An 18955-nucleotide genomic window follows, 5' to 3' on the forward strand; every position below is an offset into this window, starting at 1 on the left:
AGAATCACGGCATCCTAGTAACACACAGATTCCTACCGCTCCATGCCATCGCCCACCCTCCCCTACAAACCCTGCACCCTCCATCAACACAGCCACATATCGCCACCCTGGCCATTCAGTTCAGTTTGGTATAGGGCATGTTGGCCTTCATAACAAGAGGAGTTGAGTAAAGGAGCAAACAGGTCCTTCTGCAGTTGTACAGGGCCCTGGTGAGACCACACCTGGAGTATTGTGTGCAGTTTTGGTCCCCTAATTTGAGGAAGGAAATTCTTGCTATTGAGGGAGCCCAGCGTAGGTTCACCAGGTTAATTCCCGGGATGGCAGGACTGTCATATGCTGATAGAATGGAGCGGCTGGGCTTGTACACTCTGGGGTTTAGAAGTATGAGAGGGGATCTTATTGAAACATATAAGATTGTTAAGGGTTTGGACACACTAGAGGCAGGAAACATGTTCCCGATGTTGGGGGAGTCCAGAATCAGGGACCACACAGTTTAAGAATAAGGAGTAAGCCATTTAGAACGGAGACGAGGAAACACTTTTTCACCCAGAGAGTTGTGAGTCTGTGGAATTCTCTGGAGGCCGGTTCTCTGGATACTTTAAAGAGATAGTTAGATAGTGCTCTTAAAGATAGTTAAGTCAGGGAGAAGGCAGGAACGGGGTACTGATTGTGGATGATCAGCCATGAAGGGCTTGAAGGGCCGAATGGCCCAGTCCTGCACCTATTGTCTATTGTCTATTGTAAACAGCAGGAATTCTTCTGTACTTAGGCGCAGGTCACCATGAAGTGTCGCGGACCTGTTAAACCCATTGACATTGGAGCCGTTCTGAATTCGCAGCATCTAATGTGCCCCGTCCTAGCACCGAGCAAGTGAGGTGTATATGCCGGCAGACACTTCAACTGTGGGGGACAATAGACAATAGACAACAGGTGCAGGAGTAGGCCATTCGGCCCTTCGAGCCAGCACCGTCATGGCTGATCATCCCCAATCAGTACCCCGTTCCTGCCTTCTCCCCATATCCCCTGACTCCGCTATTTTTAAGAGCCCTATCTAGCTCAATCGGATGGCCAAAAAGCCCTGGGACTAGCGGGTACTGTTTAAAGAGTCGCAACAAGTTACTTGTGCTACAAAACTCTCTCAACTCTGGAAGTCACATCGAGTTCCCTCTTGTAAGGACAAGTCTCACCCCATCTTCTCCCCTCTCCCATCTCTCCCTCTCTCCCTCTCTCTCTCCCTCTCTCCCTCTCTCTCCCTCCCTCTGTCTCTCCCTCCCTCTCTCTGTATCTTTGTCTGTCTGTCTGTCTCCCTCTCTATTTTTAAGAGCCCTATCTAACTCTCTCTTGAAAGTATCCAGAGAACCGGCCTCCACCGCCCTCTGAGGCCGAGAATTCCACAGACTCACAACTATCTGTGAGAAAAAGTGTTTCCTCATCTCCGTTCTAAATGGCTTACCCCTTATTCTTAAACTGTGTGTGGCCCCTGGTTCTGGACTCCCCCAACATCGGCAACATGTTTCCTGCCTCTAGCGTGTCATATGCTGATAGAATGGAGCAGCTGGGCTTGTACACTCTGGAGTTTAGAAGGATGAGAGGATATCTCATTGAAACACATAAGATTGTTAAGGGCTTGGACACACTAGAGGCAGGAAACATGTTCCCGATGTTGGGGGAGTCCAGAACCAGGGGCCACACAGTTTAGAACGGAGATGAGGAAACACTTTTTCTCACAGAGAGTGGTGAGTCTGTGGAATTCTCTGCCTCAGAGGGCGGTGGAGGCCGGTTCTCTGGATACTTTCAAGAGAGAGTTAGATAGGGCTCTTAAAAATAGCGGAGTCAGCGGATATGTGGAGAAGGCAGGAACGGGGTACTGATTGTGGATGATCAACCACGATCACATTGAATGGCGGTGCTGGCTCGAAGGGCCGAATGGCCTCCTCCTGCACCTATTGTCTATTGTCTATTGCCTCTAAGTGTCCAAACCCCTATGCGCGGATCGCAGGTCGGCTCGGACTCGGTGGTCCTGTCTCCACGCTGTATCTCTCTACTAAAGTAGTCTTTGACACCTTTCCACCGCTCCTCTCCCCTCCCCACCTCTCCTCTTCTGTCCCCTCCCCTCTCCCCGGGGGACTAAGGTCTGATCGTCTACCTGATCCACCTCACTCACTCACTCACCTTGTAGATCTCCACCGCCTCATTGATCAGCATGAAGTTGTGAGCCTTGTGGCTTCTGCCATCGCGCCGGTCCAGACACATCACACAGATGAGCTTCTTGTCCGTCTCACAGAAGAGTTTCAGCTCCTCCTGGTGCTCCTCGCAGAAGGGGTTGAAGGGTTTGCTGGGGTCCACGGGGTCCTTTGTGTTGAGGTTACGGATCTTGTTGGACAACACACCCAGGGCTCGGTTGGCCTTGAGGTTCTTGTCGCGGAAGACCTCTCCGCACTCGGGACAGAAAGCTTTCTTCTCCCGCTCCCAGCACTGGAGGATGCACTGCCGGCAGAAATCGTGGCCGCAATCCAGCATCACGGGGTCGATGAAGATCTCCAGACAGATCGGGCAGTTCAGCTCGTCGCCCAGGCTAAGGCTGGACGAGCCCGCGGCCATAGTGGACTGAGGTCTGGCATCCACTGCCCGCCCGCCCGCCTTGCGCCGGCTTCTGCGCTCACACCAAACGCGCACTAACGCGACAAAGCCGGCTCTGCCCGCCTTCCCCTCTATCGCGGTACTGTGTGGAACAAGTGTCACACAACTTCCGCCCACTAGCAACTCTTCCACACAGAAGGAACTGCAGATGCTGGTTTCATGAGAGGAATAGATCGGGTAGATGCACAGAGTCTCTAACCCAGAGTAGGGGAATCGAGGACCAGAGAACTCAGGTTCAAGGTGAAGGGGAAACGATTTAATAGGAATCTGAGGGATAACTTTTTCACACAGAGGGTGGTGGGTGTATGGAACAAGCTGCCCGAGGAGGTAGTCCACGCTGGGACTATCCCATAGTTTAGGAAACAGTTAGACAGGTACATGGATAGGACAGGTTTGGTGGTCCCCTAATTTGAGGAACGACATTCTTGCTACTGAGGGAGTGCAGTGTAGGTTCACAAGGTTAATTCCCGGGATGGCGGGACTGTCATATGCTGAGCGAATGTAGCGGCTGGGCTTGTACACTCTGGAGTTTAGAAGGATGAGAGGATATCTCATTGAAACATATAAGATTGTTAAGGGTTTGGACACACTAGAATAAGGGGTAAGCCATTTAGAACGGAAATGAGGAAACACTTTTTCTCACAGAGAGTTGTGAGTCTGTGGAATTCTCTGTCTTAGAGGCCGGTAGAGGCCGGTTCTCTGGATACTTTCAAGAGAGAGCTAGATAGGACTCTTAAAGATAGTGGAGCCAGGGGATATGGGGAGAAGGCAGAAACGGGGTACTGATTGTGGAAGATCAGCCGTGATCACATTGAATGGCGGTGCTGGCTCGAAGGGCCGAATGGCCTACTCCTGCACCATGTGTCTATTGTCTATTGTTTATTGGATAGGACAGGTTTGAAGGAATATGGAACATGCACAGGCAGGTGGGACTAGTGTATGGAACAACCTGCCACAGGAGGTAGTTGAGGCTGGGACTATCCCAACATTTAAGAAACAGTTAGACAGGTACATGCATAGTAGACAGAAATGCTGGAGAAACTCAGAGGGTGAGGCAGCATCTATGGAGTGAAGGAAATAAGCAACGTTTCAGGTCGAGACACTTCTACAGACATGGATAAGACAGGTTTGGAGGGATATGGACCCAACGCAGGCAGGTGGGACTAGTGTAGCTGGGACATTGTTGGCCGGTGTGGGCAAGTTGGGCCGAAAGTCCTGTTTCCACACTGTATCAATCTGTGACAGGCAGCATGTTCTAAATGGCTTACCCCTTATTCTTAAACTGTGTGGCCCCTGGTTCTGGACTCCCCCACCATCGGGAACATGTTTCCTGCCTCTCTTATGTCCAAGCCCTGAACAATCTTACATGTTTCAATGAGATATCCTCTCATCCGTCTAAACTCCACAGTGTACAAGCCCAGCCGCTCCATTCTCTCAGCATATGACAGTCCCGCCATCCCGGGAATTAACCTTGTAAACCTTCGCTGCACTCCCTCAATAGCAAGAATGTCCTTCCTCAAATTATAAGACCAAAACTGCACACAATACTCCAGGTGTGGTCTCACTGGGGCCCTGTACAACTGCAGAAGGGCCTCTTTGCTCCTATACTCTCATCTTGTTATGAAGGCCAACAGGCCAATACTGCACACAATACTCCAGGTGTGTGGTCTCACTAGGGCCCTGTGCAACTGCAGAAGGACCTCTTTGCTCCTATCCTCAACTCCTCTTGTTATGAAGGCCAACAGGCCAAAGATGCACACAATACTCCAGGTGTGGTCTCACTGGGGCCCTGAACAACTGCAGAAGGGCCTCTTTGCTCCTATACTCAACTCATCTTGTTATGAAGGCCAACAGGCCAAAAATGCACACAATACTCCAGGTGCGGTCTCACTAGGGCCCTGTACAACTGCAGATGGACCTCCAGAGCCAGAACCCCCTTCCTCAAATACGGGCCCACAATTTCTCACAATTCTCTAAACGTGGTCTGACCAAACGCCCGATGGGGCCTCGGCAAGACATGATGCCCCTGTTTTTGCCCGCAGGGCCTCTCGAAATAAACTGCCAGCATTGCACTGGCCTTCCTTGCAATGTTTCATTGTTCGATGCGATGTTTCAATACTGTGTCGAAAGAAGTCCAAGTTATCTCAGGAAGCCCGGTGTGACCCTGGTCCAAGCTGACTTGTTCAACAAGGCCAGCGTTGTCCCAGAGAAGCGGTTCATTGTAACAAAGATGCTGATTTGGAATTGCATGGTCGTACGCAGATTGTTACTTAAAATCGCAAGGCCGTTCGCTAGCTTCAAGTGACCTCCAGAGTAACGGAAGAGTTCTGACCATCACTCGATGTATCAAACTCACTACAGAATAATCGGCTGATTAGTTCGGAGAATTCATCCCCCCCCCCCACGACCACCACCACCACCCTCTCTGTGAGTCCACGTCTAAGGCAATGAAACGATCACTCACCTGGGAGTGTAAGTGCCAAAGAGATGTTTTAGACAATAGACAATAGGTGCAGGAGTAGGCCATTCGGCCCTTCGAACCAGCACCGCCATTCAATGTGATCGTGGCTGATCATCCCCAATCAGTACCCCGTTCCTGCCATCTCCCCATATCCCCTGACTCCACTATCTTTAAGAGCCCTATCTAGCTCTCTCTTGAAAGTATCCAAAGAACCTGCCTCCACCACCCTCTGAGGCAGAGAATTCCACAGACTCACAACTCTCTGGGTGGAAAAGTTTTTCCTCGTCTCCCTTCTAAATGGCTTACCCCTTATTCTTAAACTGTGTGACCCCTGGTTCTGGACTCCCCCAACATCATAGAAACATAGAAAATAGGTGCAGGAGGAGGCCATTTGGCCCTTCGAGCCATCACCGCCATTCATTGTGATCATGGCTGATCGTCCAACTATCAATAACCCGTGCCTCCCTTCTCCCCATATCCCTTGACTCCACTAGCCCCTAGAGCTCCATCTAACTCTCTCTTAAATCCATCCAGTGACTTGGCCTCCACTGCCCTCTGTGGCAGGGAATTCCACAAATTCACAACTCTCTGTGTGAAAAAGTGTTTCCTCGTCTCCATTCTAAATGGCCTACCCCTTATTCTTAAACTGTGGCCCCTGGTTCTGGACTCCCCCAACATCGGGAACATGTTTCCTGCCTCTAGTGTGTCGAAACCCTTAATAATCTTATATGTTTCAATAAGATCTCCTCTCATCCTCCTAAACTCCAGAGTGTACAAGCCCAGCTGCTCCATTCTCTCAGCATATGACAGTCCTGCCATCCCGGGAATTAACCTGGTGAACCTACGTTGCACTCCCTCAATAGCAAGAATGTCCTTCCTCAAATTAGGGGACCAAAACTGTACACATTTTTTAGAAAATAACACATGTTAAAAAGAAAAAACCCGAGGTCTGATCCCAAGTAAAATGTCAGTGTTTAGTTTAGTTTACAGATACATTGTGGATACAGGCCCTTCTGCCCTATGAGTCCGTGCAGACCATCAATCACCCGTTCACAGAGGTTTTCCATTATCCCACTCTCAAATCCATTCCCCACTGCTTCAGCACAAGTTACTTGGATATGTGATGTTTCACAGAGTGCTGGAGTAACTCAGCGGGTCAGGCAGCATCTGTGGAGAACATGGATAGGTGACGTTTCACAGAGTGCTGGAGTAACTCAGCGGGTCAGGCAGCATCTGTGGAGAACATGGATAGGTGACGTTTCACAGAGTGCTGGAGTAACTCAGCGGGTCAGGCAGCATCTGTGGAGAACATGGATAGGTGACGTTTCACAGAGTGCTGTAGTAACTCAGCGGGTCAGGCAGCATCTGTGGAGAACATGGATAGGTGACGTTTCACAGAGTGCTGGAGTAACTCAGCGGGTCAGGCAGCATCTGTGGAGAACATGGATAGGTGACGTTTCACAGAGTGCTGGAGTAGTTTATGTTTCAATGTTTAGAAGGAGTTTAGAAGGATGAGAGGGGATCTCATTGAAACATATAAGATTATTAAGGGTTTGGACACGCTAGAGGCAGGGAAACATGTTCCCGATGTTGGGGGAGTCCAGAACCATGGGCCACACAGTTTAAGAATAAGGAGTAAGCCATTTAGAACGGAGACGAGGAAACACTTTTTCTCATAGAGAGTGGTGAGTCTGTGGAATTCTCTTCCTCAGAGGGTGGTGGAGGCCGGTTTTCTGGATGCTTTCAAGAGGGAGCTAGATGGGGCTCTTAAAAATAGCAGTCAGGGGATATGGAGAGAAGGCAGGAACGGGTACTGATTGGGGATGATCAGCCATGATCACATTGAATGGTGGTGCTGACTCGAAGGGCCGAATGGCCTACTCCTGGCAAAAGACTCTGTGCATCTACCCGAACTATTCCTCTCATGATTTTGTACACCTCTACAAGATCTCCCCTCATCCTCCTGCGCTCCATGGAATAGAGACCCAGCCTACTCAACCTCTCCCTGTAGCTCACACCCTCTAGTTCCTGGCAACATCCTCGTAAATCTTGTGATAAGGTGGTCGTATTTTGGACCATGCCCCCGTGTCACAGACAATAGACATAGAAAATAGGTGCAGGAAGAGGCCATTCGGCCCTTCGAGCCAGCACCGCCATTCATTGCGATCATGGCTGATCGTCCCCAATCAATAACCCGTGCCTGCCTTCTCCCCATATCCCTTGACTCCACTAGCACCTAGAGCTCTATCTAACTCTCTCTTAAATCCATCCAGTGTCTTGGCCTCCACTGCCCTCTGTGGCAGGGAATTCCACAAATTCACAACTCTCTGGGTGAAAAAGTGTTTCCTTGTCTCCGTTCTAAATGGCTTATCCCTTATTCTTAAACTGTGTGGCCCCTGGTTCTGGACTCCCTCAGCATCATAGAAACATAGAAAATAGGTGCAGGAGGGGGCCATTCGGCCCTTCGATCCAGCACCGCCATTCATTGTGATCATGGCTGATCGTCCCCAATCAATAACCCGTGCCTGCCTTCTCCCCATCTCCCTTGACTCCACTAGCCCCTAGAGCTCTATCTAACTCTCTCTTAAATCCATCCAGTGACTTTGCCTCCACTGCCCTCTGTGGCAGGGAATTCCACAAATTCACAACTCTCTGGGTGAAAACGTTTTTTCTCACCTCAGTCTTAAATGACCTCCCCTTTATTCTAAGACTGTGTGTGGCCCCTGGTTCTGGACTCACCCAACATTGGGAACATTTTTCCTGCATCTAGCTTGTCCAGTCCTTTTATAATTGTATATGTTTCTATAAGTCCCCACCTCCCCCTCCCCCCCCCCCCCCCCTTCCCCCTCATCCTTCTAAACTCCAGTGAATACAAGCCGAGTCTTTTCAATCCAAGCCTAGTCAAGCAATATCCTCATAAATCTTTTGATAAGGTGGTCGTATATTGGACCATGCCCCCTCCCCTCGTCATCTCAGTTCACGGCCTCTCCACAAGAAGGGAGTGGGGGGAAGGGAAAGCACGGAAGGGTAGGGCCGAACGGCACTCGCGTCGGGCTTTTTTGCCTGGGACTTGCACCCCGCCTCCAGCTATCTTGAGCCGGCCCCATGGTAGATTATTTAAAGCCTCCTTCTCCTCCAACCGGCCCCGGGAGGGAGACTTGGTCACTCGGTGACCGGCCCCTTGAGACTGATGGCCGGGCAGCTGCGGGGGGCGGAGGGGGGCTGGGACCAGCGGGACAAGAGGGACAAGAGGGACACCAGGCCCGTGTGTGAGGAACATCAGGAGGAGGTGAAACTCTTCTGCGAGACGGAGAGGAAGATGATTTGCGTGAATTGCCTGGACCGCAGAGACGAGAGGAGTCACACCGCCCACAACTTCATGCTGATCAACGAAGCTGTCGACATCTACCGGGTGAGCCCACAACTTCAAATTTATTCTCACTTCACCACAACTAACACACAGAGAGTTTTGTTTAAGAAGGAACTGCAGATGCTGGAAAATCGTAGGTAGACAAAAATGCTGGAGAAACTCAGCGGGTGCAGCGGCATCTGCGGAGTGAAGGAAATAGGCGTAGAGAAACTAGACTTGCCATAGACAATAGTCAATAGGTCTAAGAAGGGTTTCGGCCCGAAACGTTGCCTATTTCCTTCGCTCCATAGATGCTGCTGCACCCGCTGAGTTTCTCCAGCTTTTCTGTGTAACCTAGGTCTATTCAAACCCTTCGAGCCAGCAACACCATTCAATGTGATCATGGCTGATCATCCCCAATCAGTACCCCGTTCCTGCCTTCTCCCCATATCTCCATATTCAATAGACAATAGACAATCGGTGCAGGAGTAGGCCATTCGGCACTTCCGAGCCAGCACCGCCATTCACTGTGATCATGGCTGATCGTCCACAATTTCCAGAACCAGGGGCCACACACAGTTTAAGAATAAGGGGTAAGCCATTTAGAACGGAGACGAGGAAACACTTTTTCTCACACAGAGTTGTGAGTCTGTGGAATTCTCTGCCTCAGAGGGCGGTGGAGGCCGGTTCTCTGGATGCTTTCAAGAGAGAGTTAGATAGGGCTCTTAAAGATAGTGGAGTCAGGGGATATGGGGAGAAGGCAGGAACGGGGTACTGATTGGGGATGATCAGCCATGATCACATTGAATGGCGGTGCTGGCTCGAAGGGCCGAATGGCCTCTACTCCTGCACCTATTGTCTATTGAGTCATACAGCGTGGAGACTGGCCATTCGGCCCAACTTCCCGCACCTAGCAAGATGTCCCATCTGCACTAGCCCCACCTGACAGTGTTTGGCCCACATCCCTCTACACCTGTCTTATCCATGTACCTGTCTTAATATATTTTACACGTTGCAATAGTCCCTGCCTCATCGACCTTCTCTGGCAGCTCGTTACATACACCCACCGCCCTGTGTGTGAAATAGTTATCCCTCGTGTTCCCCTACTACAAGGAATATATGCTGGAAAACAAGTTAAAGTTAGCAGAAGGGTTCCGATCCGAATGGTCACCCATCCATGTTCTCCACAGATGCTGCCTGACCCGCTGAGTTACTCCAGCACTCTGTGAAACGTCACCCATCCATGTTCTCCACAGATGCTGCCTGACCCGCTGAGTTACTCCAGCACTCTGTGAAACGTCACCCATCCATGTTCTCCACAGATGCTGCCTGACCCGCTGAGTTACTCCAGCACTCTGTGAAACGTCACCTATCCACGTTCTCCACAGATGCTGCCTGACCCGCTGAGTTACTCCAGCACTCTGTGAAACGTCACCTATACATGTTCACCACAGATGCTGCCTGACCCGCTGAGTTACTCCAGCACTCTGTGAAACGTCACCTATCCATGTTCTCCACAGATGCTGCCTGACCCGCTGAGTTACTCCAGCACTCTGTGAAACGTCACCTATCCATGTTCTCCACAGATGCTGCCTGACCCGCTGAGTTACCAGCACTCTGTGAAAGTTACTATCCATGTTCTCCACAGATCTGTGACCCCGCGAGTTACTCCAGCACCTATCACCTATCCATGTTCTCCACAGCTGCAGTTCCTCGTTTCTAACATCTAAGCATCTTATGTCATAGAAATATAGAAAACAGGTGCAGGAGGAGGCCATTTGGCCCTTCGATCCCCCTAATCCCATTGATATAATCTGCCCCCTTGTTTTTTTGCCACCAAAGTGGATAACCTCACATTTATCTATATTATACTGCATCAGCCCGTGATGTTGAATTGTGATCTTATTTGGGTGGGGGGGGGGGGGGGGGGGGTTGGATAGGATGGGAAGGGGAGAGTGTAGTGTTGAGTTTCCAATAGGGGGCCAGCATAGCGCCGAAGGGCCGAATTACCACCATCCTGGCTGCATCTGTTGTATCATCCAACTGATTATGTCTCCTTTTACATTTACCACTCGGTTCCCGTCCCCTCGCTGTGGACCCCAGGAGAAGATAAACACTGTCATCTACTCGCTGAAGCAAAAGAAGACCTCATTTCAAGACATTGAACTAAAACAGCAGGAAAGCATTTCGGAAATTAAGGTAAATCTCCCGCGGGGGTTGCTCACATTCGCCGGCATTTCCTGGAAACATAGAAAATAGGTGCAGGAGGAGGCCATTCGGCCCTTCGAGCCTGCGCCGCCATTCATTGTGATCATGGCTGATCGTCCCCAATCAATAACCCGTGCCTGCCTTCTCCCCATATCCCTTGACTCCACTAGCCCCTAGAGCTCTATCTAACTCTCTCTTAAATCCATCCAGTGACTTGGCCTCCACTGCCCTCTGTGGCAGGGAATTCCACAAATTCACAACTCTCTGGGTGAAAACGTTTTTTCTCACCTCAGTTTTAAATGCCCTCCCCTTTATTCTAAGACTGTGGCCCCTGGTTCTGGACTCACCCAACATTGGGAACATTTTTCCTGCATCTAGCTTGTCCAGTCCTTTCATAATTGTATATGTTTCTATAAGATCCCCCCTCATCCTTCTAAACTCCAGTGAATACAAGAGAGCCGCTCTGCCTCTCAATATGATCATGGCTGATCATCCAACTCAGTATCCTGTACCTGCCTTCTCTCCATACCCCCTGATCCCTTTAGCCACAAGGGCCACATCTAACTCCCTGTTAAATATTTCAAGAGAGAGCTAGATAGGGCTCGTAAAGATAGCAGAGTCAGGGGATATGGGGAGAAGGCAGGAACGGGGTACTGATTGTGGATGATCAGCCATGATCACATTGAATGGCGGTGCTGGCTCGAAGGGCCGAATGGACTACTCCTGCACCTATTGTCTACACATGGAGGACAGACTGGTCTAGCCCGTGAGAGTGGCAGACGGCTGGCGAGTCAGTGAACACGCTGCGTTCTCCCCCTGGCAGGAACAGTCGACCAGACTGCAGACGGTGATCGACACGGAGTTTGCCAAGTTGCGCATTCTGCTGGACGAGAAGGAGAAGAAGCTGGTGAAGGAGCTGAACGAGGAGAAGGACGATGTCCTGCTCAGGATGCACAACAACCTGCAGGAGATACGCGATAACTCACAGGACACCCAGCAGAAGCTGTCCTACATCGAGATGCAGCTCAACCAGCAGGATGCCCTGAGCCTGCTCATGGTGAGCTCACTACTTCATGCTCCTACACTCATTCATACCATCATACGTCCATTCAAATCTTCATTCATGTTCATGAGTACACAAGTTCACTAGTACACAAGTTCACTAGTACACGAGTTCACAAGTACACGAGTTCACAAGTACACGAGTTCACAAGTACAGGAGTACACGAGTTCACAAGTACACGAGTACACAAGTACATGAGTTCACAAGTACACGAGTTCACAAGTACAGGAGTACACAAGTACACGAGTTCACGAGTACATGAGTTCACAAGTACACGAGTACTGGAGTACAGGAGTACAAGAGTACACGAGTACAAGAGTACACGAGTACACGAGTACAGGAGAGTACGAGTACAGGAGTACACGAGTACACGAGTACAGGAGTACACGAGTACACGACACGAGTACAGGAGTACAGTACACGAGTCACGAGTACAGGAGTACACGAGAGTACACGAGTACACGAGTACAGGAGTACACGAGTACACGAGTACACGAGTACAGGAGTACAGGAGTACAGGAGTACACGAGTACACGAGTACACGAGTACACGAGTACAGGAGTACAGGAGTACATGAGTACACGAGTACACGAGTACAGGAGTACAGGAGTACAGGAGTACACAAGTACAGGAGTACAGGAGTACAGGAGTACAAGAGTACAAGAGTACACGAGTTCACGAGTACAGGAGTACAGGAGTACAGGAGTACCAGAGTACACGAGTACAGGAGTACATGAGTATACGAGTACAGGAGTACACGAGTACAGGAGTACAGGAGTACACGAGTACAGGAGTACACGAGTACAGGAGTACACGAGTACACGAGTACAGGAGTACAGGAGTACACGAGAGTACAGGAGTACACGAGTACAGGAGTACACGACACGAGTACACGAGTACAGGAGTACACGAGTACACGAGTACACGAGTACACAGTTCACTAGAGTACACTAGTACACGAGTACAAGTACAGGAGTACACGAGTACAGGAGTACACGAGTACACGAGTACACGAGTACAGGAGTACAGGAGTACACGAGTACACGAGTACACGAGTACAGGAGTACACGAGTACACAAGTACACGAGTTCACAAGTACACGAGTTCACGAGTACATGAGTACACAAGTACAGGAGTACACAAGTACAGGAGTACATGAGTACACAAGTCACATGTTTACAAGTTCATAGATTCATGCGTTCACAAATTCAAGTTCATTCATAAACCGGCCTCCACCGCCCTCTGAGGCAGAGAATTCCACAGACTCGCCACTCTCTGTGAGAAAAGGTGTTTCCAAGTCTCCGTTCTAAATGGTTTACTCATTATTCTTAAACTGTGGCCTCTGGTTCTGGACTCCCCCAACATCGGGAACATGTTTCCTGCCTCTAGCATGTCCAAACCCTTAATAATCTTATACGTTTCAATATGATATCCTCTCATCCTTCTAAACACCAGAGTGTACAAGCCCAGCCGCTCCATTCTCTAAGCATATGACAGTCCCGCCATCCCGGGAATTAACCTGGTGAACCTACGCTGCACTCCCTCAATAGCAAGAATGTCCTTCCTCAAATTAGGGGACCAAAACTGCACACAATACTCCAGGTGTGGCCTCACTGTGGCTCTGTACAGCTGCAGAAGGACCTCATTGCTCCTATATTCGATTCCTCTTGTTATAAAGGCCAACATACCATTCGCTTTCTTCACTGCCTGCTGTACCTGCATGCTTACTTTCATAGACTGATGTACAAGGACCCCCAGATCCCGTTGTACTTCCCCTTTTCCCAACTTGACGCCATTTAGATAGTAATTTGCCTTCCTGTTTTTGCCACCAAAGTGGATAACCTCACATTTATCCGCATTAAACTGCATCTGCCATGCATCTACCCGCTCACCCCACCTGTCCAGGTCACCCTGCATTCTCATAGCATCCTCTTCACAGTTCACACTGCCGCCCAGCTTTGTGTCATCTGCAAATTTACTAATGTTACTTTGAATCCCTTCATCCAAATCATTGTACCCCAATTGCTCACAACCATGTTTGCGTTTTATTTCTTTCAGGAAAATACAACAGAGGAGCCGAGGTACGTTATTTTGTCCAAAAACACTGCTCCCTCGATTACAGTGCACTGAGGTGCTTCTGTTGTTACCTCAGGGGGCCCAGGTGTGTGTTCCACCTCCCTGCTATAGACTCTGTGATAAGTTTGTGGGCTTGTGCCATGCTATTGGTCAAACTATAGCTGGCACTGCCAGCACTGGGCGAGAACAGGTGATGCACTCCAGGTAAGTTAGTGAAGCCATCAAGTTGTCGTAACGATTTTGAAGAAAGAACTGCAGATGTTGGAAAAATCGATGGTAGACAAAAAATGCTGGAGAAACTCAGCGGGTGAGGTAGCATCTATGGAGCAAAGGAATAGGTGACGTTTCGGGTCGACCTTTGGGAGAGCGGGGTAGAGGGAGTGACTGGGGGGCGAGACTGGTCCTTGATGTTGCTACTGGCCTTGCCGAGGCAGCGTGAAGTGTGGATGCTATGAAAGTAAGCATGCAGGTACAGCAGGCAGTGAAGAAAGCGAATGACATGTTGGCCTTTATAACAAGAGGAATCGAATACAGGGGCAAAGAGGTCCTTCTGCAGTTGTACAGAGCCCTAGTGAGACCACACCTGGAGTATTGTGTGCAGTTTTGGTCCCCTAATTTGAGGAAGGACATTCTTGCTATTGAGGGAGTGCAGCGTAGGTTCACCAGGTTAATCTCCGGGATGGCGGGACTGTCATATGCTGAGAGAATGGAGCGGCTGTGGGCTTGTACATTCTGGAGTTTAGAAGAATGAGTGGGGATCTCATTGAAACATATAAGATTGTTAAGGGCTTGGATACACTAGAGGCAGGAAACATGTTCCCGATGTTGGGGGAGTCCCGAACCAGGGGCCACAGTTTAAGAATAAGGGATAAGCCATTTAGAACGGAGACGAGGAAACACTTTTTCACCCAGAGAGTGGTGAGTCTGTGGAATTCTCTGCCTCAGAGGGCGATGGAGGCCGGTTCTCTGGATGCTTTCAAGAGAGAGCTAGATAGGGCTCTTAAAGATAGCGGAGTCAGGGGACATGGGGAGAAGGCAGGAACGTGGTACTGATTGGGGATGATCAGGGGATGAAAAGATGTCTGAGTCGTTCAGTTTAATTTACAGATGTATCGGTCCGCTTCTAGATCCAATCACCGTCTCTAACTTGACATGGATAAAAACGGGATATGGGCCAAACGCTGGCAGGGGGGACCAGTGTAGATGAGGCAGCATGGGCAAGTTGGGCTGAAGGGCCTGTTTCCACACTGTATCACTCTGTGTCTAGTGTAGATGGGGCATTGTTGGCCGGTGTGGGCAAGTTGGGCTGAAGGGCCTGTTTCCACACTGTATCACTCTGTGACTAGTGTAGATGGGGCATGTTGGTGGGTGTGGGCAAGTTGGGCTGAAGGGCCTGTTTCCACACTGTATCACTCTGCGACTAGTGTAGATGGGACATGTTGGCCGGTGTGGGCAAGTTGGGCTGAAGGGCCTGTTTCCACACTGTATCACTCTGTGACTAGTGTAGATGGGACATTGTTGGCCGGTGTGGGCAAGTTGGGCCGAAGGGCCTGTTTCCACACTGTATCACTCTGTGACTCTGTGCCCTACATTGCAAATGTTATCGAGCTTGTGGTGATTTAACACTTTCATCTTCCAGTGATGAAGAATACCATCCCAAGATAGCAGAGGGCAGTCTGACACTGGGGGCGTATCAAGGGCCCACCCAGTATCGAGTGTGGAGGCATGTCATCGACATCATTAATCCCAGTAAGTACAACCCAGATACAAGGAACTGCAGGTGCTGGTACACAAAGTAGACACAAGGTAGGGTGGAGGATCTCAGTGGGTCAGGTGGCATATTTGTGCCTCGACCCGAAACGTCACCCATTCAATAGACAATAGACAATAGGTGCCGGAGTCGGCCATTCGGCCCTTTGAGCCAGCACCGCCATTCAATGTGATCATGGCTGATCATCCACAATCAGTACCCCGTTCCTGCCTTCTCCACATATCCCCTGACTCCGCTATCTATAAGAGCTCTATCTAACACTCTCTTGAAAGTATCCAGAGAACCGGCCTCCACCGCCCTCTGAGGCAGAGAATTCCACAGACTCACTACTCTCTGTGTGAAAAAGTGTTTCCTCATCTCCGTTCTAAATGGCTTACCCCTTATTCTTAAACTGTGTGTGCCCCCTGGTTCTGGACTCCCCCAACATCGGGAACATGTTTCCTGTCTCTAGCATGTCCAAGCTCTTAATAATCTAAAATGTTCAATAAGATTCCCTCTCATCCTTCTAAACTCCAGAGTGTACAAGCCCAGCCGCTCCATTCTATCAGCATATGACAGTCCCGCCATCCCGGGAATTAACCTGGTGAACCTACGCTGCACTCCCTCAATAGCAAGAATGTCCTTCCTCAAATTAGGGGACCAAAACTGCACACGTTATCTGTGTTTTTCTATATTTGTCCTGCCCCCTCCCATCTGAAGAAGAGTCTCGACCCCGAAACGTCACCCATTCCATCTCTCCAGAGATGCTGCCTGACCCGCTGAGTTACTCCAGCATTTTGTGAGCATCTTTGGTGAATGTGGATTGGTGACGTTTTGGGTTGGGACCCTTCTTCAGACTGATTGTGGGGGTGGTTGTTGGGGGGAAGAAAGCTGGAAGAGAGGGGGGGGGGTGGCAGGACAAAGCCTGGTGAACAATAGGTGAACAAAATGGGTAAGAAAAAACTGCAGATGCTGGTAAAATCGAAGGTGGCCACAAAATGCTGGAGTAACTCAGCGGAAGAGTAACTCAGAAGGAATGGGCGACGTTTCGGGTCGAGACCCTTCTTCAGACTGATGACAGGGCAATGGGCGGGACAGAGATAGAATGTAGTCGGAGTCAGCCAGACTGCTGGGAGAGCTGGGAAGGGGAGGGGAAGGAGGGAGAAAGCAGGGACTACCTGAAATTGAAGAAGTCAATGTTCATACCGCTGGGGTGTAAACTACCCAAGCGAAATATGAGGTGTTTGCTCCTCCAATTTGCGGTGGGACTCACTCTGGCCATGGAGGAGACCCAGGACAGAAAGGTCGGATTGAGATTGGGAATGGGAGGGGGAGTTGAAGTGCTGAGCCACCGGGAGATCAGGTTGGTTATTGCGGACCGAGCGGAGGTGTTGGGCGAAGCGATCGCCAAGCCTGCGCTTGGTCTCACCGATGTAGATCAGCTGACACCTAGAGCAGCGGATGCAATAGATGAGGTTGGAGGAGGTGCAGGTGAACCTCTGCCTCACCTGGAACGACTGCTTGGGTCCTTGGATGGAGTCGAGGGGGGAGGTAAAGCGACACGTGTAGCATCTCCTGCGGTTGCAGGGGAAAGTGCCCGGGGAGGGGGGTGGTTTGGGTGGGAAGGGACGAATTGACCAGGGAGTTACGGAGGGAGCGGTCTCTGCGGAAAGCAGACAGGGTGGGGAGATGGGAAGATGTGGCCAGTGGTGGGGTCACGTTGGAGGTGGCGAAAATGTCGGAGGATTATCTGTTGTATGTGATCTGTTGGTGTGTGTAACAAGCGAGTCTTTTTCTTTCCTAGACTGCAGGCCTCCAACCAAAGGATATCATGTGTGATTCGCAAGAAGATGCTTTGTGAAACACAGCAACATCAGGGAGGAAGGAACTGCAGATGCTGGTTTAAACTGGAGATAAACGCAGAGTAACTCAGCGGGTCAGGCAGCATCTTAGATCAGTTTAGCTTCAAGATACAGCTAGTGTTGCCAACTGTCCCGTATTAGCCAGGTCACCCCACATATATTGGGCTAAATTGGTTTAGAAACATAGAAACAGAGACAATAGGCGCAGGAGGCCATTCGGCCCTTCGAGCCAGCACCGCCATTCATTGTGATCATGGCTGATCGTCCCCAATCAATAACCCGTGCCTGCCTTCTCCCCATATCCCTTGACTCCACCAGCCCCTAGAGCTCTATCTAATTCTTTCTTAAATCCATCCAGTGATTTGGCCTCCACTGCCCTCTGTGGCAGGGAATTCCACAAATTCACAACTCTCTGGGTGAAAACGTTTTTTCTCACCTCAGTCTTAAATGGCCTCCCTTTTATTCTAAGACTGTGGCCCCTGGTTCTGGACTCGCCCAACATTGGGAACATTTTTCCTGCATCTAGCTTGTCCAGTCCTTTTATAATTTGACATGTTTCAATAAGATCCCCCCTCATCCTTCTAAACTCCAGTGAATACAAGCCTAGTCTTTTCAATCTTTCCTCATATGACAGTCCCGCCATCCCAGGGATCAATCTGGTGAACCTAGGACCACCCATGTCCCGTATTTGCCCGCTGCCATTCGGGTCGAGGGGACTGTCAGGTCGGACCACGCCTCACCCGTCCCGACGTAGTGCAGCCCGTGGAGTGCAGCAGCAGCACCTCGCCTGTGGCCCCGTCGGTCGCTCGGCAGCCCGGCCAGATGTCCGAACCTTCGGACCTTCGCTGACCCCCCACACCACCACCACCCCTCCTTCTCATGGCAATAGACAATAGGTGCAGGAGTAGGCCATTCGGCCCTTCGAGCCAGCACCGGCATTCAATGTGATCATGGCTGATCATCCCCAATCAGTACCCCGTTCCTGCCTTCTCCCCATATCCCCTGACTCCACTATCTTTAAGAGCCCCATCTAGCTCTCTCTTGAAAGCGTCCAGAGAACCGGCCTCCACCGCCCTCTGAAGCAGAGAATTCCACAGACTCACCACTCTCTGTGTGAGAAAAAAAGTGTTTCCTCGTCTCTGTTCTAAATGGCTTACTCCTTATTCTTAAACTGTGGCCCTGTTTCCTGCCTCTAGCGTGTCCAAACCCTTAACAATCTTATACGTTTCAATGAGATCTCCTCTCATCCTTCTAAAATGGCCGATGCTGCCTGACCCGCTGAGTTACTCCAGCACTCTGTGAAACGTCACCTATCCATGTTCTCCACAGATGCTGCCTGACCCGCTGAGTTACTCCAGCACTCTGTGAAACGTCACCTATCCATGTTCTCCACAGATGCTGCCTGACCCGCTGAGTTACTCCAGCACTCTGTGAAACGTCACCTATCCATGTTCTCCACAGATGCTGCCTGACCCGCTGAGTTAGTCTCCAGCACTTCTGTGAAACGTCACCTATCCATGTTCTCCACAGATGCTACCTGACCCGC

The 18955-nt window shown here is 50.2% G+C and overlaps 2 protein-coding genes across 2 annotated transcripts in view; one reads left to right on the forward strand and one right to left on the reverse strand.

The window, feature by feature from the left end:
- LOC129716413 (zinc-binding protein A33-like) overlaps positions 1-2677 on the reverse strand; it is a 16862-nt gene extending 14185 nt beyond the window's left edge. The window contains exon 1 of the mRNA XM_055666286.1: positions 2173-2677. Coding sequence (XP_055522261.1) covers positions 2173-2601 — 429 coding nt within the window. The 5' untranslated portion in view covers positions 2602-2677. The remainder of the gene's footprint in view (positions 1-2172) is intronic.
- Positions 2678-8233: 5556 nt separating this feature from the next.
- On the forward strand, positions 8234-17681 carry LOC129716416 (nuclear factor 7, ovary-like). Its single transcript, XM_055666289.1, has 6 exons — positions 8234-8513; positions 10554-10649; positions 11482-11715; positions 13780-13802; positions 15437-15546; positions 17352-17681. The coding sequence occupies exons 1-6, from the start codon at positions 8292-8294 to the stop codon at positions 17384-17386; spliced, it is 720 nt and encodes a 239-aa protein (XP_055522264.1). The 5' UTR covers positions 8234-8291; the 3' UTR covers positions 17387-17681.
- Positions 17682-18955: the final 1274 nt, after the last annotated feature.

This window comes from Leucoraja erinacea, unplaced genomic scaffold, assembly GCF_028641065.1.
Source record: "Leucoraja erinacea ecotype New England unplaced genomic scaffold, Leri_hhj_1 Leri_230S, whole genome shotgun sequence".
NCBI lineage: Eukaryota > Metazoa > Chordata > Chondrichthyes > Rajiformes > Rajidae > Leucoraja > Leucoraja erinaceus.